At 47.5% G+C, this 27,463-nt stretch overlaps 1 protein-coding gene across 1 annotated transcript in view; it reads right to left on the bottom strand.

Annotated features, from left to right (window-relative positions):
* The window catches only part of LOC147123754 (dedicator of cytokinesis protein 2-like), a 1,461,504-nt gene that overhangs the window by 223,563 nt on the left and 1,210,478 nt on the right, over positions 1-27,463 (bottom strand). The window contains exon 35 of the mRNA XM_085975685.1: positions 18,807-18,963. Coding sequence (XP_085831811.1) covers positions 18,807-18,963 — 157 coding nt within the window. The remainder of the gene's footprint in view (positions 1-18,806; positions 18,964-27,463) is intronic.

Below are 27,463 nucleotides of genomic sequence, written 5' to 3'. Positions count from 1 at the left end.
TATAAACACACTATATACAAGAGAGGTCTTTACCATGCCTCTGGTAGAAGCCTCTTACAATACTGAACAGACCAGTATTTATACCAGTCCAACAGGAAGTGACATTTACAGGAAGTGAGGTAATTACACAGTTCATAGTTCATAGTTCATAGTTCACAGGAAGTGATGACATAACTTCCCGGAAGTTAGCATTTTTATCACATTCTTCCCTCCTGCAGGATTAGGAGGCTGTGGTCTACCTTTTGGTCCGTAGCCGCCGAACAAGGAAGAGTCGCACCCGTTTGGATTCCCGTCGTAGAGGGTCGCTGGTCCGCTTACATGCGGTTGGCCATTGGTCAGAGTCTGTGTGGCCTGGATTGCCCTGTGAAGGGTCGGGGAGATCATGGCTTCGAGTACGAGCCCCAATAGGTTCAAAGTCGGACTGCCTCTGTTCAGAGGGAGGTGCAGAGCTGGTCTGTGGCGGATCAGTACTTTCATGCGCGGTACTGGGAGGGTCGTAACCTTGAGCACGGGGTTCTACCGGCACCAAGCTAGTTGGTGTCCGATCAGGATCCTGGAGAGGGGTACCCGATAGGTCCCAAGAGTTTCCTGGTGAAATGCCATCACCCGATGTCCCACTAGGTCCTGGTGGGCAGGGAGCCAGATCCCGTAATGATACGGTAGATTCTCGGCCGTCGGAATATCGTATGTTTGCATAGGTGGGGTTGGCATCGGTTAGTTCGACCTCGTCTACAAGAGGGTCATTTTTAGACGTCCGAACGTATCTTCGGAGTAATACAGGTCCAGGAGTAGTTAGCCATGACGGGAGTGATGTTCCATGAGATGAGCGACGCTGGAATCCAAAGAACCGCTCATGAGGTGTAGTATTTGTGGCTGTAGAAAGCAGGGACCGTATAGAGTGCAATGCATCCGGAAGCACTGTTTCCCATTGCTGGTCTGGTAGGCCCCGAGATCTTAAAGCGAGACGTACGGAATTCCAGATGATACCGTTATACCTCTCTACCTGCCCATTTCCGATGGGATGGTATGGTGTTGTTTTGCTTGTAGCAATTCCCCGTTCTGAGAGGTAGTCCTTGAGTTCCCTTGACATAAAGGATGGACCCCGATCTGAGTGAATATAAGCCGGCATGCCACAGAGAGAAAATACCTGCTCAAGGCAGCAGATTACTGTGGACGCCAGCATATTGGAGCAGGGGAAGGCAAACGGAAAACGTGAATATTCGTCGATCATGGTGAGCAAATATGTGTTCCGAGTTGAAGAGGGCACTGGGCCCTTAAAATCGATGCTAAGTCGTTGCATCGGTTGGGTTGCATGTATGAGTATACCATCTGAGGGGCGGAAGAACTGAGGTTTTAATTCCGCACAAAGCCGGCATTCTGAGCATATTTTTTTTACATCTCCAGTGGAAAAAGGGAGATTCCGTGATCGTACGAAATGTAGCATGCGCGTAACGCCAGGATGACACAAACCATTGTGGACATCCATGAGAGTGGAGGATGACATAGTGGAGCAGAATGCTCGTGTGAGGGTGTCCGGGGCCACATTCTCCTTGCCAGGCCGATAGAGAATGGTATAACCAAAAGAGGCCAGTTCCATCCTCCAAAGTTGTATTTTATTATTCTTAATTTTGGTTCGTTTTCGATTATCGAGCATGAAGGCGACTGATCGTTGGTCCGTGATCAATGTAAAATGCTGGCGAGCTAGAAAATGGTTCCACTTCCGTACTGCCTCTATGATGGCTGTGGCTTCTTTCTCAACCGGAGGATAATGTAGCTCGGCACCTTGTAAGGTCCTGGACATAAATGCTACAGGACGACCTTCCTGATTCAGAGTAGCCGAGATCGCCACCTCCGAGGCATCACATTCAACCACGAAAGGGAGATTCTCATCGATGGAGTGAAGAGCCGCTTTCTCCAACTGTTTTTTGAGAAGGTTAAAGGCTGCAACAGCCGCTGTTCCCAGTGGAAATGATCTAGCATGCAGCAAGGGTTGGATTTTGTCCGAAAAATGAGGAATCCATTTAGCGTAGTATGCAAACAGACCGAGAGCCCGACGTAAAGAAGCCGGATTCTTAGGTGACGGGAGCTCTTGGAGCGGGCGAAGTCTTTCTGGGTCTGGCTTAATGATACCATTGCCTACGCAGTAGCCAAGGATGTTGATGGTCGGTTGCGACTCAACAGATTTGGATTCATTCAGGGTCAAATTACGGCGATGGAGGGCATCCCGAAATTTTTGGAGGTTGGAGTCGTGTTCCTGTTGATCGTGACCTGCAATGGTAATGTTATCAAGATAGGGAAAAGTGTCCCTTAGGTTTTCCTGCTTAACCAGGCCATCCATTGCCCGTTGAAAGACAGCCACTCCATTAGTAACCCCGAATGGGAGGCGACGAAATTGGTACAGCCGTCCATTAGCCTCAAAGGCTGTGTACTGCTTATCTGAGACCTTCAAGGGTAACTGATGATAGGCACTTTTTAAATCGTAAGTTGAGAACACTTTGTATTCGGCCAGTTTATTAACCATATCATCAATGCGTGGCAATGGGTAGGCGTCCAAGTCGGTATATTGATTGATGGTTTGCGAATAATCGATGCATAGTCGCTGTTTGTGAGGTTTTAGAGGGTTCTTGACAATGACGACTTGAGCCCGCCAGGGCGACGAACATGGTTCAATGATATCCTCTGCTAGAAGTCGAGAAATTTCAGCCGCAATAAAAGATTGGTCTCCCTGATTAAAGCGCCGCGATTTCGTTATTATCGGTTGGCATTGAGGCGGAATACTGGCAAATAATGAGGGTTCATCAAGTGAAGCTGCTGATAATGCACAAAATGGTAATTTAGATGGTATATTAGAAATAGTAAGTCCGGGTTTGGATCCACCAAACTCAATGGTGAGTTTCTTATGCTGTTTTTGGAAGTCCAGCCCTAAGAGGAGATCACTACATAAGTCTTTGAGCACTGAAAGTCGGGTGGAGGGATACATACGACCATGAAGTGTCATATCAACAACACAAAAGCCGGAGATTCTGGTATTAAGTGATGACTGGGCCATCGCAATTGCCTGGTCCGATGGGAAGACATGTAGTTTCAATTTCGCAACAACCTGTTCCTTAATGAAACTATCAGTACTTCCTGAGTCAATTAAGGCATCTAAGGTATGCCCTTTAATTGAAATTTTTGTGGCTGCCTGAGACAGGTTCTGTGGGCAAGCAGCTGTAATTGGTGTCGTTGCACAGAGAGTGGCTAAAACTCTCGGTGTGCTTCTTCGGGAGAGAGCTCGAGAGGAAGCTTGATAGGTCCTAGCTGGAGCATCTTGATAGGCCCTAATTGGGGCAGTTCGGTAGGCCTTAGCTGGATTGGCCCTCGTAGAGGCCCTTGATAGGCAAACTTTAGCAAAGTGTCCTTTTTTCCCGCAATAACTGCAGATTGCATTGCGAGCAGGGCAGGTTTTCCTAGGGTGAAAAGCATCTCCACAAAAGAAGCATTCCTTCCTAGATTGCCAAGAGGCTGCTAAAGTGGGGTCGTCCTCCTCTTCTTCATCAGAATTATCAGAATTAGATTCCCCCATGATAGGGTTCACCTGAGACCGCTTGAATTGTCTGGTTGCAGCTACAGCAGCAGATCGAGATCTGGGCAGCTGATAGAGGTCTGCATTTCTCTTTGCCAAATCCAGTGAACAAGCTAGTTCAAAAGCTTTTTGTAGCTCAAGTGTTTTACTTTCTAGTAGACGCTGGCGTATAAATGGAGAGGCAATCCCGCAGATGAAAGCATCACGAATCATTTCTTGGCGGTACAGCTCAGCTGACGCTGCCTGAAAGTTACAATCTACGCTGAGCCTGCGAAGTTCTTGCAGGAATTCGTCAATTGATTCCCCTGGCCCTTGTCGGGCTGTGGCCAGTAGATGTCTAGCATAGACCTCATTTGGGGTCTTCGCATACAGTTTCTTAAGTGCCCGAATCACCTCTTCGTAATTATCCCAGTCATCAACATATTCGAACACTTTTGGGGTCACATAATTGACAAGTATCTTCAATTTAGCAGGAGCATCCACTTTACATTCATCCAGAAAATTCTCAAAAGTACGATACCAATGCTTCCATACCCTGCCAGCTGCTGGTGTATTCGGGTCCAAGTCCAGACGAATAGGTCTAAGGATTTTCTCCATGATGGGTGGTTCCCTGGATCCTTAACTTCCGAGTTTGTCTGAAGGTCTAGTATTTGTCAGTGTAAATACTAAGTTACTTAAATTGATGTAAGAAAAAGGAGACTTACCATCAAGTAACTTTAAAGTAAGCTTTAAGTAACTTATAAACACACTATATACAAGAGAGGTCTTTACCATGCCTCTGGTAGAAGCCTCTTACAATACTGAACAGACCAGTATTTATACCAGTCCAACAGGAAGTGACATTTACAGGAAGTGAGGTAATTACACAGTTCATAGTTCATAGTTCATAGTTCACAGGAAGTGATGACATAACTTCCCGGAAGTTAGCATTTTTATCACACGCACTACTTTTTTTTGTTTGGCTTTCAGTGATGGCACAGTGGACTATCAAAGATTTGAAGGACACACCATCACCATCAGGCTGTCAAACTCCAACATTCACCGGACTACTGAATTGGTTAACACGTCACCATGAAGCCAACTGACCCCCTCCTAACTAGGTGACCATGGATCAGTCATATCAAACTCTACCTTATTGCCGCCATGACACTGCCTCTCCGAAAACTTAATCAATGAGATACAAAATGGACGCAGCACTAACATCAATCACTCTCTCAACTAGACTTTTCAATTGAGAAACCTACGTTCAGAATCAAGGCTCATAGTGCAGGACACCACCAAGGTTTAAAAGACGACAGAAAATTAGGTGATACCGATATTAGATCTTAAATGGTGTTTTATTAGTTGCCCTAGATATGGCAAGGCTTTATAGAGAATTAAGAGCGGATGAGGGGGGAAAGGAAGTGTCTGGCATGGGGGAAGGACTGGATTTCTACAAGGCATCTTTAAAAACAGTGGAAGATCCATTTGAGATCAGAGGAGACAGTGAGGACAAGAATATCAACAGTTCAAGGACTAAGGGTCAAAGCTAAAAGCTAGGTGAGGTGAGAGTGACTGCTCTTGACATCAAGGCAACATTTGACTGAGTGTGGCATCAAGGAGCCTTGGTAAAATTGAAGTTAATGAGAATCAGGGGAAAACTCTCCACTGGTTGGAGTCATATCTAGCACAACGGAAGATGGTTGTGGTTGTTGGAGGCCAATTATCTCAGTCCCAGGACATCGCTGCAGGAGTTCCTCAGGGCAGTGTCCTAGGCCCAACCATCTTTAGCTGCTTCATCAACGACCTTCCCTCCATCATAAGATCAGAAGTGGGAATGTTCGCTGATGATTGCACAGTGTTAAGTGCCATTTGCAACTCCTCAGATAATGAAGCAGTCCATGTCCAAATGCAGCAAGACCTAGACAACATTCAGACTTGGGCTGAAAAGTGGCAAGTAACATTCGTGCCACACAGATACCATGCAATGGACATCTCCAACAAGAAAGAGTATATCCACCTCCCCATGACATTCAACGCATTACCCTCACCAAATCCCCCACCATCAACATCCTGGGGGGTCAACATTGACCAGAAACTTAACTGGACCAGCCACATAAATACTATGGCTACAAGAGCAGGTCAGAGGGTGGGTAATCTGCGGTGAATGACTCACCTCCTGACTCCTTAAAGCCTTTCCACCATCTACAAGGCACAAGTAAGGAGTGTGATGGTATACTCTCCACTTGCCTGGATGAGTACAGCTCCGACAACACTCAAGAAGCTCGACACCATCCAGGATAAAGCAGCCCGCTTGATCGGCACCCCATCCACCACCTTAAGCATTTCCTCCCTTCACCACCGGCGTGCCATGGCTGCAGTGTGTACCATCTACAAGATGCACTGCAGCAACTCACCAAGGCTTCTTCGGCAGCACCTCCCAAACCCGTGACCTCTACCACCTAGAAGGACAAGGGCAGCAGGTGCATGGGAACACCACCACCTCCAAGTTCCCCTCCAAGTCACACACCATCCTGACTTGGAAATATATCGCCGTTCCTTCATCGTCGCTCCCTCCCTAACAGCACTGTGGGAGTACCTTCATCACGCGGACTGCAGCGGTTCAAGAAGGCGGCTCACTGCCACCTTCTCAAGGGCAATTAGGGATGGTCAATAAATGCTGGTCTTGCCAGCGATGTCCACATCCCATGAATGAATAAAAATAAAGCAGCTAATATTCGGCCTTGCAAAAGAGAGATGAAGAACTGGCATCTTTGAATTACTGAGAAAAAACCCAAGATCTCCATTGAAGAGCGTGAAGGGGCAATCAAGAGGGGGTGATTCAAGAAGCGTATGGCCAGATGTGCTCACTGAGTGCGAGCGCTTTGAATGATCCTCAATTATCTGATTTTTAATGAGGAACTCATTAATTTTGTTGCTTTGGTCCCAGAGTTATCACAGAGCCAGTAGTGCATTTTACAAGTCTCTTCAACTTGCTGCCAAATGTGATCTTCAGTTGAGTGGTCTCTGCGGGTTTTCTTGGACTGTTGAATAAACGATTAAGTGGCAACTGATACAAACTCTTGCAGACTGACAGAGCTTGGAAGGTTATCTGAGTGCACCATTTTGTTTTTGAACAAAGTACATTTATGTTGTTTCCACTGTAATAAGAATTGATTAAGAAAGAACTTGCATTTCTATAGCGCCTTTCACGACCTCAGGATGTCCCAAAGCGCTTTACAGCCAGTTAAGTGCTTTTTGAAATGTAGTCACTGTTACAATGTAGGAATAAATGACCAGATCATCTGTTTTTTTTTTAGGTGTTAGGTGAGGGATAAATATTGGCCAGGACACCGGGGAGAACTCCCCTGCTCTTCTTTGAAATAGTGCCGTGGGATCTTTTACATCCACCTGAGAGGGCAGACAGACCTCGGTTTAACGTCTGATCTGAAAGACGGCACTGCCGACAGTGCAGCACTCCCTCGGCACTGCACTGGAGTGTCGGCCTAGATTTTTGTGCCCAAGTCTCTGGAGTGGGTCTTGAACCCCACAACCTTCTGACTCAGAGACCAGGGTGCAACCAATCAGCAAAAAAGGTGATTTGATGGTTCGAGGGATTTCTTTTCCTAAAGTAGGGAACGTCTTAGAGTGTTAACAGAAAATTTCTCAGCGCACTCCTTCAGTGTAGGTGCCAGCTTGGCTCAGCTGGTATCACTCGCCACTGAGTCAGAAGGCCATGGGTTGAATGCGACACTCAACCTGTGCCTGTAATCTAGGCTGCATGCCAGGAGCAGCACGGAGATAGTCCAGCATTGTCAGGAGTGCTGTCTTTATGTTTTAGAACTTTAATCAAGGCCCCATCTGCCTGTTCGAGTTGGACGTAAAGGATCTCATGGCACTATGTGTGGAAAAGCAGGGCATTTCCCCCCAGTGTCCCATTTCTCCCATAAACTAGGCAGCCAAAAACAGATGAACTGCTAATTGGTCTCATTTGCTGTTACTCTGCTCATTTGGCTGTTACGTCTGACTACCCACATATCAGTCGTTGCACTTCACAATGAACTTGTCGGTTGTAAATTGGTTTAAGATACGGTAAAGTTGCTCTGCAAAAGCGCCAAGGAATTCTACACACAGGCAATCACCACTGGGGTACCAGGGGCATTTTAAACCACTTAATTGGTTTGTCACTGTTCTTTGATTTCTACAAAGCGGCTTTCAATTCTAGCCCAGGCTTGTCAGGATGAAGGCCTCCTCTTCCTCTACCTGAAGGATCCTAGTTGAAAAAAGCTTATGGCAATCTTAGCTGCGTTCTTGGATGTCGTGCATTTGAACCAAAAAAACTGCCTACAATTGAGCACAAATTAGCACAATGTTGGCAGCCACACTCAGTTGATTGTTTAAATCAGGTCACTAATCAGGAGATAATTGAAAGCCTTCATTTACTTGGAATCAGCAGTCAGTCTGAATGAGGAGCCTCACACACAGAAGATTCCGTATGTCTTATGGATGAACACAACAGTGACTGCATTATAGAGAATAACAACTTCCAATTTATATAGCAGCTTTATCACAGTAAAACATCCCAAGGCGCTTCACAGGAGCGTTATCGGATTTGGTCAGCACCCCATCCACAACTCATCTCATTCCCTCCACCACCGGCACACTGTGTCTGCAGTGTGTACCATCTACAAGATGCACTGCAGCACACATAATCCGCTCTGTCATCTCCATCAATGTAGCCCCAAAACAACGGCGGCAACAGAAACAATGCCGCAGGAAAATTAACGCTGGAGCACTCAAAGAACCTGCTAAGAAAGCCCTATTCAGCCTACGCCTCACAAACAACCTGATGACTCCCAGTGATGCAGAGACACAGAGTGCCCACAGCGCCTGGTCTGCACTCAAGGCCTCCATAATCAGCACCTGTGAAGAGTTGCTCGGTCACTCGACCAGGAAACACCAAGACTGGTTCGACGAGAACGACCAGGAGATCCAGGAGCTAATAAGCCGCAAGCGCAAGGCATTCCTGGTCTGGAAACAGCAACAGAACTCAAGAGCAAGAAAGCAGCTCTACAGACGCCTGAAGGCCGAGGTCCAACAAAAAACTCACAACCTAAAGAACAGATGGTGGGTGGAGAAAGCGTAGGAGATCCAGCAGCTAGACGACAATCACGACATGCGTGGATTCTTTAGCGCAGTCAAGACCATCTACGGCCCAAGCACCCAAGGCCCTACCCCACTGTGGGCCAAGAATGGAGAGGTACTCATCAATGACAGAGAGGCAGTCAGTGCCTGCTGGAAGGAGCACTTCGAAGATCTCCTTAACCGCGACTCTGTCTTCGACATGAGTGTCCTCAACTCCATCCCGCAGCATGCTACCCGCCACCATCTCAGCACAAACCCAGCCCGGCATGAGGTTGAAAAGGCCATCCGACAACTGAAGAATAAGGCCTCAGGAGCAGATAGAATCCCCGCCGAGGCACTAAAGGATGGCGGAGCAGCACTACTGGCGCGAATTCATGAACACATTTCTCTTATCTGGAACTCCAAACCATCGTTAACACCTTCACCAAAGCATATGAGAGCATGGGCCTTACACTAAACATCCGTAAGACAAAGGTCCTCTATCAACCTGCCCTCGCCACACAGTGCTGCCCCCCGATTATCAAAGTCCACGACAAGGCCTTGGACAATGTGGACCACTTTCCATACCTCGGGAGCCTACTGTCAACAAGGGCAGACGTCGACGACAAAGTCCAACACCATCTTCAGTGTGCCAGTGCAGTCTTCGGTCGCCTGAGGAAGAGAGTGTTTGAAGACCAGGAGCTCAAACCCAGTACTAAGCTCATGGTCTACAGAGCAGCAGTGATACCCGCCCTGCTGTATGCCTCAGAGACATAGATCATGTACAGCAGGCACCTCAAAGCACTGGAGAGGTACCACCAACGCTACCTCCGCAAGATCCTGCAAATCCATTGGCAGGATAGGCGCACCAACATCAATGTTCTTGCTCAGGCCAACATCCCCAGCATTGAAGCTTTGACCACGCTCGATCAGCTCCGATGGATGGGTCACATTGTCCGCATGCCTGATACGAGACTCCCAAAACAAGCGCTCTACTCGGAGCTCCGACATGGCAAGAGAGCCCTAGGTGGGCAGAGGAGACGCTTCAAGGACACCCTCAAAGCCTCCTTGAAAAAGTGCAACATCCCCACTGACACCTGGGAATCCCTGGCCCAAAGTGGAGGAAAAGCATCCGGGAAGGCGCCAAACACCTTGAGTCTCTTCGCCGGGAGCAAGCGGAAGCCAAGCGCAGGCAACGCAAGGAGCGCATGTCAACCCAAGCACTCCACTCACCCGCCCCTTCAACCACCACCTGCCCCACCTGTGACAGAGACTGTAGGTCCCACATTGGACTCATCAGTCACCTGAGAACTCATTTTTAATGTGGAAGCAAGTCTTCCTCGGTTCCGAGGGACTGCCTAAGAAGCACTGCAGCAACTCGCCAAGGCTTCTTCGGCAGCACCTCCCAAACCCGCGACCTCTACCATCGAGTAGGACAAGGGGCAGCAGGCACATGAGAACACCACCACTTCCAAGTTCCCCTCCAAGTCACACACACTGATGTAAAAATGCTACTGAGCACTTGGTTTGCGTATAAAACAAGGCTTTAATCAACTGTTTCACAACCATGAGATTCTAGTTACATCATTAGTTCCTGGTTACAGAAACACCCTGAGCAAGCTGGGCCCATGCCCGAGTATTTATACTCCTTGGACGGCGCCACCAGCTGGCCGCCCAGTGTTACTTCACGAGTCGTCTCTTCATGAATGATAAGATTCATGACACACACCATCTATACTTGGAAATATATCGGCCGTTCCTTCATCGTCGCTGGGTCAAAATCCTGGAACTCCCTCCCTAACAGCACTGTGGCAGTACCTTCACCGCACGGACTGCAGCAGTTCAAGAAAGCGGCTCACCACCACCTTCTCAAGGGCAATTAGGGATGGGCAATAAATGCTGGCCTTGCCAGCGACGCCCACATCCCATGAACAAATAAAACAAGGTGACAACTGAGCCAAAGAAGCAGATATTAGGACAGGTGACCAAAAGCTTGGTCAAAGAGGGTCTTAAAGGAGGAGAGAGAGGTGGAGAGGCGGAGAGGTTTAGGGAGGGAATTCTGGAGTTTACAGCCTAGACGGTTGAAGGCACGGCTGCGAATGGTGGGGCGAAGGGAGTGGAGGATGGACAAGAGGCCAGAGTTGGAGGACCGCATAGATCTCAGCGGGTTGTCGAGCTGGAGGAGGTTACTGGGACAGGGAGGGGTGAGGCCATGGAAGGATCTGAGAATTTTAAAATCGAGGTGTTCAAGAAGCCAGATGGATGGACCAAAGTGTGAAATGGGAGTGTGTCAAAAGGAATGCTCTTCTAAGATTCAAATTAAAAGGACATTATTGAATCAGAGGTGAGGAATCTCACTCTATGGGCTAGATTTTCATGGAGCCGTCAGGCGGGGTTTCAGGCGTGTGGGGGGGGGGGGGGAAATCCCGAATTTGGGGGTCCCGACACCATCCCGCCCAAAACCCCGCCCCACGTAAGTTTCAGGGGCGGCGGGTACCCGCCCCGCACTGGGACCCGCCGAAAACAGGCGGGAAGGGATTAGTGCCAATTAACTGCCAGTTAACAGGTAGTTAACAGGCAGTTTTTAGCCTAATCCCTATTTTGAGGGGTTTCGTGTGGGTTTCCCGACGGCTCCAAACCGCGCCAGGTTAGAGCAGGCGGGCCGTCGGGTTGAAGGAGTTGGAGGGGTCGCGATGTCGGTGCTCAGGTGAGTGATGGGTGCATGAGTGCAAAGGTAAGTGTCTTTGGTGTGTCTAAAGTGTGTAAAGAACTTTTACTTACCTGTACTTACCTTCACAGCCTTTCTTCCTGTAGCCGTCAGGAGCCCATCACTCAGCCGGCACTTAAAGCTGAACGGCTGTGATCTGTGAAAAGTGACAGCCTTCAGCTTTGAGTGCCGGTGAGAGTTCTAACTGAGTCTGTGCAGAAGGACTCATGTTAGAACTCAGAGTGTCAGTGTTTCACAGCTTCAAACAGCTGTGAAACACTGATATTTCATCTGTCAAAGAACTCTTGACAGATGAAATTTCAGTCTGTGACGTCACCTGTTGCTGGGTGGCCCTTAATTGGCCTGCTGTGCCCGCTGGGCGGGCTCAACAAGGTCAATCAAGGGAAGATCGCGCGGATTGGCCGGACGTCGAAGTAGGCAGGTCAAAAACCCGAAAGGGGAAGTCCCGCCTTCTTCCCGACAGCTTCGGGAAAATCTACCCCTATGTGTGGTCTTTCTGATATCTGCTCTGGAAACATCATGGGGGTGAATTTCCTCAGGGTTTTGGAAGTTCAGCGGAGATTCCGTTTACGTACGTAATCAGGGTTACTGCCAAATTTCCATCGGAGTGGGAGAGTCCCATGGGAAATTCCGCCCCCCCCCCCCCCGCCGCCATTACATACAAATTCCCCTCCCAGTCACACACCAGCTTAACTTTAGACCCTGTTTTTCTAATACCTGTTCACCGCCTCTCTGGGCATTGGTTCAGTAGTGCAGTGATAAAGTTACTGGACCAGTAATCCAAAGGCTTGGACTAATAATCCAGAGAATTTGAGTTCAAATCCCACCACAGTAGTTTGAGAATTTGACTTGAGGTTAAAACAAATATGGAAATAAAAAGCTGGCCTCAGTTAAAGTGACCTTGAAGCTGTCAGATTGTCGTTACAACCCAACCGGTTCACGAGTGTCCTTCAGAGGAGGGAACCTGCCATCATTACCCGGTCTGGGCCTATATGTGACTCCAGTCCCACTACAGTGGTTCAAGATGAACTACCTTCTAAGGGCAGGAGCAAGGATGTCTTGCTGCAGTTGTACAGGGCCTCAGTGAGACCACACCTTGAGTATTGTGTGCAGTTTTGGTCGCCTTATCTGAGGAAGGATGTTCTTGCCATGGAGGGAGTGCAGCGAAGATTCACCAGACTGATACCTGGAATGGCAGGAATGACGTATGAGGAGAGATTGGGTCAATTGGGCTTATACTCGCTGGAGTTTAGAAGAATGAGAGGGGATCTCATCGAAACTTATAAAATTCTAACAGGACTAGTCAGACTAGATGCAGGAAGGATGTTTCCGATAGCCAGGAAGTCCAGAACCAGGGGTCATAATCTAAGGATAAGGGGTGATATCACGCGCCTCAATGACTTCAAGACTCAAAGTTAACTGTGATCCAGCGAAGTAAAAAGAGGGGCATCAATTTTATTAGCAAAGGAAAGATGCCTGTGGCTTCACCTAGCATGCTGCTGTTCTGCTGCAAGACAAGCCTGGGCTTGTCTTAAGTAGGGCCAGGTATGGGCGGAGCCGACACACAAAGGGGGCGGTGCACTATACACAATACAAGGTAAACACCGGAGCAGGCAATACAATATATGTAGTTAACTACAGAGTCTGATGAATGACATATTTCATCACAAGGGGTAAGCCATTTAGGACAGAGATGAGGAGGAATTTCTTCACCCAGAGAGTGGTGAACCTGTGGAATTCTCTACCACAGAGGGCGGTGGAGGCCAGTTCATTAAATATATTCAAGAAAGAGTTGGATATATTTCTTCAGGCTAAAGGGATCAAGGGATATGGGGGGAAGACAGGGACAGGGTAATGAATTTGGATGATCAGCCATGATCTCATTGAATGGCGGAACAGGCTCGAGGGGCCAAATGACCTACTCCTGCTCCTATCTTCTATGTTTCTATAAGGGAGTGCAATAAGTGCTGGTCTTGCCAGCGACACGCACAACCTGAGAATGAATTTTTTCAAAATGGCCTCCACAATTTTCAGCCATTTGCAAAAAAAAACCCTCTCTGGTACTTTCTCTCCCAAGAAGCCATTGAGGCTGGGGGGTCAATTGAAAATTTCAAAACTGAGAGTGATAGATTTTTGTCGGGTTAGGATATTGAGGGATACGGCACCAAGGCGGGTAGATGGCGTTGAGCTGCAGATCAGCCATGATCTAATAGAATGGCAGAACAGGCTCGAGGGGCCGAATGGCCCCAATCTCCTTTATTCACTTCCGCCTCCCCGCTTTTTTTATTTAATTCTGTTCTTCAAAGAGAAGAGCTGTTCTCTTCTTCATGACTGGGCCCGTCATCAGAACCTTGTTCTCGAAACGTTGCCCTGACCTTTTCCTCTTCATAGATACTGACTGACCTGCTGTGCTTTTCCAGAACGTTCTGTTCTTTATTTCAGAGTTGATTTACTCTCTGTTTGTACCGTCTAATCTGGGAGCGTTTAGCGTTGACAGTGGATGCGCAAATGATAACTTTCCCCCCCCCCACCCTCTCTCTCTCTCCATTCCCCATCACTGGCATCTCTCGAATTAATGAGCATAAACTTCAGCTCAACATTTGAAATAAATCATTTTTAATTGTTATCAGAAAAAGGCTAGCAGAACAAATATGTTAATAAGGAATAAATGCCAGGGTGATTCATCCTGAACTCTGTATTAATGAATTGCAAAAATAAATGATTCAGCAGGCTCCATGCCGGATCAGGGAATCCTGCAGCAAGCTAAATTGTTTACTGTTCTAATATAAATAAAGGATTTGGTCGTTTATGCAAAATAATTTCTCCGGTGGTGCTGAATATCTGGGGGGGAATTTTGCCAGCCCTGGGGAGGCGAGTTTGGAGGCGGGGCTGCCGGGAAAATGCCATCTTCCCGGGAGGCGGGTCCCCGACTCGCGCAGGGACCCGCCTCCTTGAGGCGGGAAAGGGATTACAGCCACTTAACTGCCTGTGAACAGGTAGGTAATAAGCAGTTAAGAGGCTTATCCCCATTTTACCCCTGCAAGCGCGGGCTTCCCGACGTCGGGAAACCCCGCCAGGGTCAGCGAGGCGAGCAGTGGGTCTGCGGGGGTTGGAGGGGTCGAAAAGTGCGCTGTGGAGGTGAGTGATGGGTGCAAGTGTGGACAGGTAAGTATGGGAGGTGAGTGAAAAGTGTTAGAAAAAGTTTCCTTACCTTTGTTCCTTCCTGCAGGCTTCAACCCTTGGGGATCCAGAGGCTCCGACATCTCCACGGCAGAGATGACAGAATGGCTGCTGCATTCTCCGAAGCAACAGCCATCTGATTTCGGCTCAGGTTTGGTGAGTCTTGAGTACAAGGACTCACCAAAGAACAGAGATTGTCGGTGGTTGACAGCTTCTGAAAGCTGTCAAACAATGACAATTCATCTGTCAAAAATTTTCGACAGATGAAACGTCATACGCTGACGTTCTCTGTCACCGGCTTTCCCCTTAATTGGCCTGCTAAGCCCGCAGGGCGGGGCTTAAGAAGGTCAATCAAGGGAAAATAGCCTGGGTTGGCTGGACGTCGTTGGGGGCGGGACTGAAACCCGACAACCAGCAGTCCCGCCCCCCAACGCGCCCCCATTGATAAAATTTCCCCCCTTCGCCCCCCGAACACAGCTCCCACGGCAGAGGTCTTGCTGTTTGAAGTAAAAGCACACGGGCTCCAATGTTCCCGTCAATTTTTCTTTGGATGCGTGGCCCGTTCCAAGATACTGCGCATGCCAGGCAAGCAGGCTGCGCTGGAGGTCCAGAGAGCTGCACGGCCACGCGGCCCGTTCCAAGATACCGCGCATGCCTGGCGAGCAGGCTGCGCTGTAGGTCCGGAGAGCTGCACGGCCGCGCGGCCCGTTCCAAGATACCGCGCATGCCCGGCGAGCAGGCTGCGCTGGAAGTCCGGTGAGCTGCGCGGCCGTGCTACCCGTTCCAAGATACCGCGCATGCCCGACGAGCAGGCTGCGCTGTAGGTCCGGAGAGCTGCACGGCCACGCGGCCAGTTCCAAGATACCGCGCATGCCCGGCGAGCAGGCTGCGCTGGAGATCCAGCGAGCTGCACGGCCACGCGGCGCACCGCTTAGTGGGAACGCTGATGGGCTCCCAGGTTTTCTTCTTCTTCTTAGGCAGTCCCTCAGAACTGAGGATGACTTGCTTCCCCATTAAAAATGAGTTCTCAGGTGACTGATGAGTCCAATGCGGGACCTACAGTCTCTGTCACAGGTGGGGCAGACGGTGGTTGAAGGGGCGGGTGGGTGGGGTGCTTGGGCTGACGTGCGCTCCTTGCGCTGCCTGCGCTTGGCTTCCGCTTGCTCCCGGCGAAGAGACTCGAGGTGTTCGGCGCCTTCCCGGATGCTTCTCCTCCACTTTTTGCGGTCTTGAGCCAGGGATTCCCAGGTGTCGGTGGGGATGTTGCACTTTTTCAAGGAGGCTTTGAGGGTGTCCTTGAAGTGTTTCCTCTGCCCACCTGGGGTTCTCTTGCCGTGCCGGTTTTACAAAAAGGGTAACAAGCATGAAAGGATGGGAATCTACAGTTCTGAGGAGAGATGAGATATTGGGACTATTTCCCGTCTGGAGCACTGCGTTCAGTTCTGGGCGCCGCACATAGAAACATAGAAACATAGAAGATAGGAGCAGGAGTAGGCCATTCGGCCCTTCGAGCCTGCTCCGCCATTCAATGAGATCATGGCTGATCATCCAAATTCAGTACCCTGTCCCTGCCTTCTCCCCATATCCCTTGATCCCTTTAGCCTCAAGAAATATATCCAACTCTTTCTTGAATATATTTAATGAACTGGCCTCTACTGCCTTCTGTGGCAGAGAATTCCACAGGTTCACCACTCTCTGGGTGAAGAAATTCCTCCTCATTTCAGTCCTAAATGGCTTACCCCTTATCCTTAGACTATGACCCCTGGTTCTGGACTCCCTGGCCATCAGAAACATCCTTCCTGCATCTAGTCTGTCCAGACCTGACAGAATTTTATAGGTTTCAATGAGATCCCCTCTCAATCTTCTAAACTCCAGTGAGTATAAGCCCAATCGACACAATCTCTCCTCATACGTCATTCCTGCCATCCCAGGTATCAGCCTGGTGAATCTTCGCTGCACTCCCTCCATGGCAAGAACGTCCTTCCTCAGGTAAGGTGACCAAAACTGCACACAATACTCAAGGAGATTATATCGGCCTTGGAGGGGGACCAGCGAGGATTCGCCAGAATGATACCCCCCGGGGCTAAAAGGGTTAAATTGTGAAGACAGGCTGCAGAGACTTAGTTTGTATTCCCTGAGTTTCGAAAGATGAGGGGTGATCCGGTCAAGGTCCTTCAAATGATAAAGAGGTTCGATAGGGTAGACGCAGAGAAATGATTTCCTCTGGTGGGGGAATCCATAACCCTAGGCCCTAAGTTCTAAGATTCCCTCCCTAAACCCTTCCGCCTCTCTACCTCTCTCCTTCGTTAAGACGCTCTTTAAAACCTATTTCCCTTAACAGAGATGTCAATAGCCAGGGGGTGTTGATTTAAAGTAATTGGTAGGAGGTTTAGAGAGGAGTTGAGGAGAACTTTTTTCACCCAGAGGGTGGTGGGGGTCTGGAACTCACTGCCTGTGGAAGGGTGGTAGAGAACATAAGAACATAAGAAATAGGAGCAGGAGTAGGCCAATCGGCCCCTCGAGCCTGCTCCGCCATTCAATAAGATCATAGCTGATCTGATCCTAACCGCCAATCCACTATCACAGAGATAGAAACCCTCATCGCATTTAAAAAGCACTTGGATATACACTTGAAGTGCCGTAACCTGCAGAGCTACGGACCAAGAGCTGAAAACCAAGAGCAGGCTCGAAGGGCCAAGTGGCCTGTTCCTGCTCCTATTTCTTATGTAAGTGGGATTAGGCCGGAGAGCTCTTTTTCAGCCGGCACAGGCGGGCCAAATGGCCTCCTTCTGTGCTGTAACATTCCATGATGCTATGACTCTATGAAAACCTACCTCTTAGACCAAGCTTGTGGCCACCTGCCTCCTTATGTGGCTGGGTGTAAAAATGTCATCTGATAACACTCCTGTGATGTGCCTTGGGACTTTTTAAAAGGTGCTATATAAATACAAGGTTTTTTTTGTTGCAGTCTGTAAAATACATTTTTTTGGGGTGCATTTAGCTTTCGTCAGAATGAAGGACGTCAGCGTTGTGGAGTCAACATTGAGCATTTCCAGGGTGTAGCACGGACAGGTCTAAGACATCCTGGGGGGGGGGGTGTAAGACATCCCGGGGGGCGGGGGGGCGGGGGGGCTGAAATCCGACTTGGACAGCGACTCAAAAAAACCAGGCGGGATCGCTTTTGCCACCCGTTACACGACATGCTCGTCATTCAGTTCTACTGACGTCCATGAAACTGTACATCGGGTGGAGTGTATAACAGGCGACCGACGTGATAGGGCAGGGTTTGCGTCCCCCCGTTCAATGTCCAACTTCAGCCCACTCTCCCCTTACCTCCACTTCCATTCTCGTGGCCTCCGAGTGAAATTGCGACTCTTCCCTGCCAAATGTGGGGCTCACACCCAACTGGAAATGGGGTGAATGATCAAGCTCGTTTCAGGAAAGGCTAAATTTTGTGAGAGAGCCTCTGCACCAGGACCACGGCTCAGAGAGAAATGGGACCGATGTTCGGGGAAGAGTGAGAACCTTACGAGTAATCCAAGAGGCAATAGCAACAAACAACTTGCATTTATATAGGAAGTCACACAACACCAGGTTATAGTCCAACACCAGCATCTCCACACCATGGCATTTATATAGCGCCTTTAATGTAGTAAAATATCCCAAGGTGCTTCACAGGAGCGTCATAAAACAAAGTTTGACACCGAGCCACATAAGGAGATATGCGCGGCAGGTGACCAAAGGCTTGGTCAAAGGGGTAGGTTTTAAGGAGCGTCTTTAAAGGAGGAAAGGGAGGTAGAGAGGCGGAGAGGTTTAGGGAGAGAGTTCCAGAGCTTAGGGCCCAGGCAGCTGAAGGCACGGCCACTAATGGAGGAGCCATTAAAATCGGGGAGGCCAGATTAGAGGAGCGCAGATATCTCGAGAGGGTTGTGGGGCTGGAGGAGGTTAAAGAGATAGGGAAGGGCGAGGCCATGGTGGGATTGGAAAACAAGGATGAGAATTTTAAATCAATTTGATGCTGTAGTTTTTTCCTACTGGATGGATGAGCTAAGATGGCCGATTGGTCTCTTTTGTCTGCATTTATCTTGGGATCTTGTGAGTCACATACCCTAAATAGTAATGCATTGTGTAAATGCAGCATAGACAAATAATTTCTTTCCACGATATGAAAGCCTTGTCTAAGAAGACCGCTGACTCGGGTTTGACTCCATAATGACTGCCATCACCTACCAACAGATTTACGGTGCAGCTCATGCTGAAGGCCTGGTTTTCATCATTCATTACATTCCTGTAGTCCAGCAGCCGTTCCAATAGGCCGGTTATCAGGGCAACAAAAGTTTCACCTTGCTTGGCCAGATACTGATATTTTCTGCAGTGGTTCAATAGGCTGAAGAAAAAAAGGAAAAAAATAATACTTGATAAATTGGACCTTTTCGAAGGAATCAGAACGTAACATGTCGGCTAATAGTTCCCAGACATTGCACTTGCCTCTCCATAACTGACAACTAAGATGAGCCTGAGAGAAGCCTGGGTCAGTAGGTGAGACTCAGAATCCGTTGCTTGTCAATTTTTTTTTAAATTGTGAGAAACTATTAAATGTTGGTGTTCAGAGGGATTTAGGTGTCCTTGTACAGGAAACACAGAAAGTTAGCATGCAGGTACAGCAAGCAATTAGGAAGGCAATCGGTAGGTTGGCCTTTATTGGAAGGGGCCTGGAGTACAAGAGTAAGGAAGTCTTGCTGCAATTGTACAGGGTTTTGGTGAGAGCACACCTGGAGTATTATGCACAGTTTTCGTCTCCATACCTAACGAAGGATATCCTTGCTTTAGAGGCGGTGCAACAAAGGTTCACTAGATTGATTCCTGGGATGTGAGGGTTGTCCTATGAGGAGAGAGATTGAGTAGATTGGGCCTATACTTTCGAGAGTTTAGAAGAATGAGAGGTGATCTCATTGAAACATAGAAGATTCTGAGGGGGATTGACAGGGTAGATGCTGAGAGGTTGTTTTCCCCTGGCTGGAGAGTCTGGAATTAGGGGGCATAGTCTCAGGATAAGGGGTCGGCCATTTAGGACTGGGGTGAGGAGAAATTTCTTCACTCAGAGGGTTGTGAACCTTTAGAATTCTCTACCCCAGAGGGCTGTGGATGCTGAATCGTTGAGTATATTCAAGACTGAGTTCGATAGATTTTTGGACTCTTGGGGAATCAAGGGATATGGGAATCGGGCGGGAAAGCGGAGTTGAGGTCGAAGATCAGCCATGATCTTATTGAATGGTGGAGCAGGCTCGAGGGGCCGTATGGCCGACTCCTGCTCCTAATTCTTATGTTCTTATGATGGTCACACAACTAAAGTACAGTATACGTGAACATTCCAACTCTTACCGCTGTTTTAAAGCCTGTTGTCACTCTGCAAAAATTATTCCCCCACAAATTGTTTTCCCTGTTCTACCTTTGCTAATGGACATTCACGTGTCTAATATATGTAAGTTTATATTCTCCTTAAAATCTACCTCTTTGACCAAGTTTTTTGGTCATCTGCCCTAATACCTCCTTACGTGGCTCGGTTTCAACCTTTGTCTGATAACGCTCCTGTGAAACACCTTGAGATGTTTTTACTGTGTTAAAGGTGCTATATAAATGCAAGTTGTTGTTGTTGTCGTAGGACATCTTGTGCCTGCTTGTGATGGCATCTGTATTTCTTTTGTGAAGGAGAATCACGCCTTTCAACATTGTAGACTAGAATGCACAGCTGAACAATGAGTGGGCCAACATGTCATGCGGTTGTATGACATTCGTCTTCTATTTTAACACAGATGTTCCATTTCATAGAATCTGACAGCAGAGAAGGCGGCCATTCGGCCCATCGTGCCTGTGCCGGCTCTTTGAAAGAGCTATTCAATTAGTCCCACTCACCCTGCTCTTCCCCCACAGCCCTGCAAATTTTTCCTTTTCAAGTATTTATCCAATTCCCTTTTGAATGTTACTGTTGAATCTGCTTCCACCACCCTTTCAGGCAGCGCATTCCAGATCACGACAACTTGCCGCGTAAGAAACAATTCTCCTCATCTCCCCTCTGGTTCTTTTGCCAATTACCTTAAACCTGTGTCCTCTGGTTACCGGCCCTACCACCAGTGAAAACAGCTTCTCCCTTTCCACTCTATCAAAACCCTTTATGAATTTGAAAACCTCTATTAAATCTCCCCTTTACCTTCTCTGCTCTAAGGTGAACAATCCCAGCTTCTCTAGCCTTCCCACTTTATTTACTTAGTTAACGGTTCTCTTAAAGAAACAAACAAAGGAATGCTTTCGGTGTCCATCTTCCAATATCACCAACAGTAATTTTAACTGAGATGAGGAGGAACTACTTCACTCAGAGGGTGGTAGGTCCATGGAATATGCTGCCCCAAAAAGCTGTAGAAGCTACATCATTACATAAATTTAAAACAGAAATAGACAGTTTCCTAGAAGTAAAGGGAATTAAGGGTTACGGGGAGCGGGCAGGAATTTGGACATGAGTCTAGGTTCGGATCGGTCATGGCCCTGTGGGTAGCGGAGCGGGCCCAGGGGCCGTGTAGCCTGATCCTGCTCCTATTTCGTGTGTCTAATTCTGTTAGATTCAGGAGATGGTTCTGTGATAGTGGATTGGCAGTTAGGATCAGATCAGCCATGATCTTATTGAATGGCGGAGCAGGCTCGAGGGGCCGATTGGCCTACTCCTGCTCCTATTTCTTATGTTCTTATGTAACTTTGGGTTCTTTAAGGTTGGAGAGCCTAGAACCAGGGGTCACAGTCTCAGGATAAGGGGTCGGCCATTTAAGACTGAGATGAGGAGAAATTTCTTCACTCAGAGGGTGGTGAATCTTTGGAATTCTCTACCCCAGAGGGCTGTGGATGCTCAGTCATTGAGTATATTCAAGACAGATCGATAGATTCTTGGGCACTAAGGGAATCAAGGGATATGGTGATAGGGCGGAGAAGTGGAGTCGACGCAGAAGTTCAGCCATGTTATTGAATGGTGGAACAGGCTCGAGGGGCCACATAGCCTACTCCTGCTCCTTACTCTTATGTTGTTAAGCAAAGCCTTTCGTGACTTTGTATAAATAAAGGCAGAGCTGGCAAATGTTGTAGCCTGCCAAAGGCTTGAAAGCTGCGTTCAATATCTTTACAAGTTTAACTCTCAGGTCAGACCTCATTGTAGACTGCTACAAGGAAATCAGGCATTGTATCTGGGTCTCGCATGAGTTATTAATCTCTCATCAAACAAGAATGCTAATGACCAGAGTGGCAGGAAGGGTAACTGTTGATACTGAACAGAAAAGTTGAAGGTTCAAGGCTGGAGGAAAGAGTTGGAATAAACGGCTCTTTTTCCGAGTGGCAGGCAGTGACTAGTGGGATACCGCAGGGATCGGTCCTAGGACCCCAGCTATTCACAATATATATATAAATGATCTAGACGAGGGAACTAGATGTAATATCTCCAAGTTTGCAGACGACACAAAGCTGGGTGGGCATGTGTATTGTGTGCAGTTTTGGTCGCCTTATCTGAGGAAGGATGTTCTTGCCATGGAGGGAGTGCAGCGAAGATTCACCAGACTGATAACTGGGATGGCAGGAATGACGTATGACGAGAGATTGGGTCGATTGGGCTTATACTCGCTGGAGTTTAGAAGAATGAGAGGGGATCTCATTGAAACTTATAAAATTCTAACAGGACTGGACAGACTGGATGCAGGAAGGATGTTCCCGATGGCCGGGGAGGCCAGAATCAGGGGTCACAGTCTAAGGATAAGGAGTAAGCCATTTAGGACAGAGATGAGGAGGAATTTCTTCACCTAGAGAGTGGTGAACCTGTGGAATTCTCTACCACAGAAGGCAGTGGAGGCCAATTCATTAAATATATTCAAGAAGGAGTTGGATATATTTCTTAAGGCTCAAGGGATCAAGGGATATGGGGAGAAGGCAGGGACAGGGTACTGAATTTGGATGATCAGCCATGATCTCATTGAATGGCGTAGCAGGCTCGAAGGGCCGAATGGCCTACTCCTGCTCCTATCTTCTATGTTTCTATGTTACACACACAACTGAAGAGAGGAATAAGACTGAAATCCAATATATTTAGCTCAGGCCACAGTGAGTTGGAAAAACTCTTAACCAATCCAAAAACATAAAAGGCTAGAAAAGTACAACCCACCAATTTGCAAGTAGCTCCAATGCTTTTACCCCCTCCAGCTCTCACCCTTCAGAATTTCTTTCTCTGCTGATCCTTTTGAGATCTGTTTTAAGCTCTTCTCTAACCTACTAGTTAGCTCTTTGAGCATTCTATTTCATTTCCTTTGGTCGAAGTTTAAGCAAAACTTTTTTGCCGAACAAGAACTTCATTTAGGTTGGTTTAAGAGCTCCTGCTCTGCTCTACTCCTCTTCCAGCATTTTAGGATTTTTTTTTGCTCCTTACCCCTTTTCTGAAGCTAGTGCCACAAACAATCCCACCATTCCCTGCAGTCCGCCACTCCACCACCTTCGCCAAGGGGGTCGTTCTTTATGTACGAGCACGGGCAGTGTGAACCTGTGGAATTCTCTACCACACAAGGCAGTAGAGGCCTACTCCTGCTCCTATCTTCTATGTTTCTATGTTTCTATGACCCTGGGAGCCAACCGACCTGATCCTGCCCTCAACCAATGTAGCAGAAGTTGGGAGACTTATAGTCTGCTGTGGCTCAGTGGGTAGCCCTCTTGCCTCTGAGTTAAGACGGTCGTGGGTTCAAGTCCTGCCCCAGAGACTTGAGCAGATAATCCAGGCTGGCGCTCCCAGTGCAGCACTGAGGGAGCGCTGCACTGTTGGAGGTGCTGTCTTTCGGATGAGATGTTAAACCGAGACCCGGTCTGCTCTCTCAGGTGGACGTAAAAGATCCCATAGCACTATTTCGAAGGAGAGAAATTGAGTAGAACAGGCCTATACTCTCTGGAGTTTAGAAGAATGAGAGGTTATCTCATTGAAACATAAAAGATTCTGAGGGGGCTTGACAGGGTAGATTCTGAGAAATTGTTTCCCCTGGCTGGAGCGTTTAGGGCTAGGGGTCATAGTCTCAGGATAAGGGCTCGGCCATTTAAGATTGAGATGAGGAGGAATTTCTTCACTCAGAGATTTGTGAAGCTTTGGAATCCTCTACCCCAGAGACAGTGGATGCTCAGTCGTTGAGTATATTCAAGGCTGAGATAGATAGATTTTTGGACTCTAGGGGAATCAAGGGATATGGGGGATTGGGTGGGTAAGTGAAGTTAAGGTCGAAGATCAGCCATGATCTAATTGAATGGCGGAGCAGTCTCGAGGGGCCGACTCCAGCTCCTACTTCTTATGTTCTTACAAGAGCAAGGAGGTTCTCCTCATTTTCCTGGCCAATACTTATCCCTCAACAAAAACACCAAAAAATTAGATTAACTTGCTGAAATCGTTAGCATAGCATTGGCAGCAGGAGCAAACAACATGGATAGAACATGACTCAGGAAGTGATAATGAACTTGTACAAGACAATGATCAAGCCACACCTGGAGAACTGTATAGGGAGTTCCCCGTGCAGTACTAGTCCCTGTACTACGGGTGGGATATTCTGGAATTGTGGGGGGGGGGGGGGTACAGTTGAGGGAAACTAAACTGATACCATGGACTAGCGAGTTGCACTACAAACGGATGAGACTGGGAAGGTTTAGACTGGGGCGGGGTGTGGGGCAGGGGGGGAGGGGGTTGTCTTCTTGACATGTTTAAGATACTAAAGGGTCTTGATAAACTGGAACCTAATAAGATACGTGACAAACAACAATGGGGTGAGGAATGAAGCTGAGAAGAGGGAAGGCGAACAGAAAGTTTAAACTTACTGAAGTAATTTTGACTGTGCCATAGGCTAAATGTAGAGAAAATGCTTCTGCTTGTGGGGGAGTCCGGAACCAGGGTCATCAATACAAGATATTCACTAATAAATCCAATAAGCAATTCAAGATAAACTTTGTTGCCCTGAGAGTGGTGAGAATGTGGAACTGGCCCCCACACAGGGAGTGGTTGAGGCGAATAGCAGAGATGCAGTTAAGGGGAAACTGGGTAAGTACATGAGGGAGAAAGGAATTTGACATTGCTGAAGGACAGACAGAAAGGTAAAGGAGGTGGGGTAACTCTGTTAATAAAGGATGAGATCAATACAATAGGGAGAAATGATCTTGGCTCGGAAGTTCCAGATGCAGAATCAATTTGGGTGGAGGTAAGAAATAATAAGGGAAAGAAGTCACTGGTGGGAGGAGTCTATAGGCCCCCTAACAGTAGCTACACTATAGGACAGAGTATAAATCAAGAAATAATGGGAGCTTGTAAGAAAGGTACTGCAATAATCATGGGCGATTTAATCTTCATATAGATTGGACAAATCAAATTGGCAAAGGCAGCCTTGAGGACGAGTTCATAGAGTGTATTCGGGTTGGTTTCTTGTGGAGAATCAACACCGGCATAGACCTGTTGGGCCGAATGGCCTGATTCTGTGCTGTAAATTTGATGTAATGTAGGTCCCTTCGGTTCACAGAGGTACGTATGCAATTCTTGGAAACTTGTGAGGTGTACCCACCAGAATGATACACAAAGCTGCACGCTGGGAGCACAAATTCATCAAATTAAGTTTCACATAATTTTTATTCCTCTTTTCTTAGGACTTTGAAATGACCCTCAGCTTTTAAAACTCGAGCTTTGTGTCCCCGAAGCAAGAATTTCTACCAATGTCCGGGACAACATTCCTCCCTCAACCAATGCCACCATAAAAAAAGATTCACTGATTTTTGTTATTTGTTGTTTCTTGCTGTACCCAGGATAATGGAGCTGTGGTCGGACTCCCAGAGAAGGGAACTGGTTTGAGGGCAACTGGTGCCTTTAAGAAGAAGATTTTTTAATTCTCATCCTTGTTTCCAAATCTCTCCGTGGCCTCGCCGCTCCCGATCTCTGTAACCTCCTCCAGCCCCACAACCCTCCGAGAGCTCTGCGCTCCTCCAATTCTGGCCTCTTGCGCATCCCCGATTTTAATCGATCCACCATTGGCGGCCGTGCCTTCAGCTGCCTGGGCCCTAAGCTCTGGAATTCCCTCCCTAAACCTCTCCACCCCTCTACCGCTCTCCCCTCCTTTAAGACGCTCCTTTATACAGTAAAAAACCTTTTTGACCAAGCCTGGACTAATCTTTTTATGTGGCTCGGTGTCAAATATTGTTTGATGACGCTGCTGTGACGTGCCTTGGGATGTTTTACTATGTTAAAGATGCTATATAAATACAAGTTGTTGTTGTTGAAGCTGAATCAATATTGGTTGAGAAGGGAGATTGCAAGTATTAATAAGACGACTTGATTTATTATTTTCAGGGGAAATAGGGTTCCGTAAAGATACCAACAGGTGAGGGCTAGGGGAGGTCCTCAAAGAATGACTCTACATGGGCTCTGGGTGGGGTGGTTTAATGGGCTGAATGGCCTTTCTCATTCTGGGATCTCTTCTGTTGTTAGAGCAGCTTCAACTTGAGTTGAGAAGGCTGAGGGATGACCTGCTCGATACGTGTGAATTGATAAAAAGATCTGTTGCGGTGGGGGAATCCAGAACGAGAGGGGCATAGCCTTTACATTAGAGCTGAGCCATTCAGGGCTGAAAGCAGGAAACATTGGGCCAGTAATTCTGGTCCCAACGCGTGAGTGCGGACGGGGTACTCACGCGTTGAACTTCCTTCTTTTTGACAGGTTTGCCCGTGTGCAAGGGCTTGAACTTTTTAGACATATAAAAAGGAGGCGTAAGGACTTGATTCTTGAAGGTAAGTGGTCTATTATTTAAAATTATAACATTTTTTCCACAGCTTTATTGTTTTTAAGGACTTTACAGTAAGGTAAGTTTATTTTTAGACCCGATTTCTTAAAAAATTATTTTTTTCAAAAATGTGATTAATTGTTTAAAATAGTTTTTTTAAAGTTATTTATAGTTTATTTAATTATTGGGATGTTTTTTAAAATTTTATTTAAAGTTAAACTAGTCTTTTGGGCGCCCGTACTTTTCATGAGTTTGACAGTTCTTACTATCAAACTCATGAATGAAGTTTCCCCTCCCCTGATTGGCTGCACAGTGCTCACCTGATCCCAGCCGGCACATCGCACTAACTACGCCGCTGGATCAGGCAAGCACAGCGCGCCGACATCTGAACTGGGCCAGTGACAGGAATTCCAAGCAGGCCCAGGCTTCAGATGTCGGCGCGCCGGGTGAGTGCACATTGGGGGCTTGCACGCGCGGCAAGCCCCCGATCCTAATTTCTGGCCCATAATTTCACAGAAAGCGTAGTCGGTATCTGGAACTCTCTCCCCCGCCCCGAAAGGCTGTGTACGTTGGGAGAACTGAAATTCTCAAGACGGAGATTGATGGATGTTTCTTAGGTAAGGGTATCAAGGGATATAGAACAAAGGCGGGTCAGTGGAGTTGAGGTGGAGATCAACCAAGATCTAATTGAATGGCGGAGCAGGCTCGAGGGGCTGAATGGCCCACTCATGCTCCTATGTAAAATTTACCTTCATAACAAGTCATTTAGATTCAAAAGGAATTCCGATGTGATAAGAAAATATTTAAAGACAAGTATTATCAAGTTTTTTGCAAGCCTATAAAGGTTAAATCCCTTTTAAAATAAAAAACAATACTCTTTATAACAGCAACACTGCCTAATTAAAAATACCCACTCCGGTGGAAAGTTTTTAATCATTATTTATACATGCCTGTCAAAATAGCGTTAATAAGGGGACAGAAACAATGACAGGGCTGCATTCTTAACAGCAGTGGTGTTCCTTCTCATACAGACTGGGGATTTGTCGACTGTAAAAGGAGCTGTTGGTACGGCTT

Source organism: Somniosus microcephalus, chromosome 2 (assembly GCF_052327205.1).
Source record: "Somniosus microcephalus isolate GS21.2 chromosome 2, FLI_Smic_1.0, whole genome shotgun sequence".
Taxonomy (NCBI): domain Eukaryota; kingdom Metazoa; phylum Chordata; class Chondrichthyes; order Squaliformes; family Somniosidae; genus Somniosus; species Somniosus microcephalus.
Note: the sequence above shows the minus strand (reverse complement) of the source record. Positions and strands in the feature narration are given on the sequence as shown.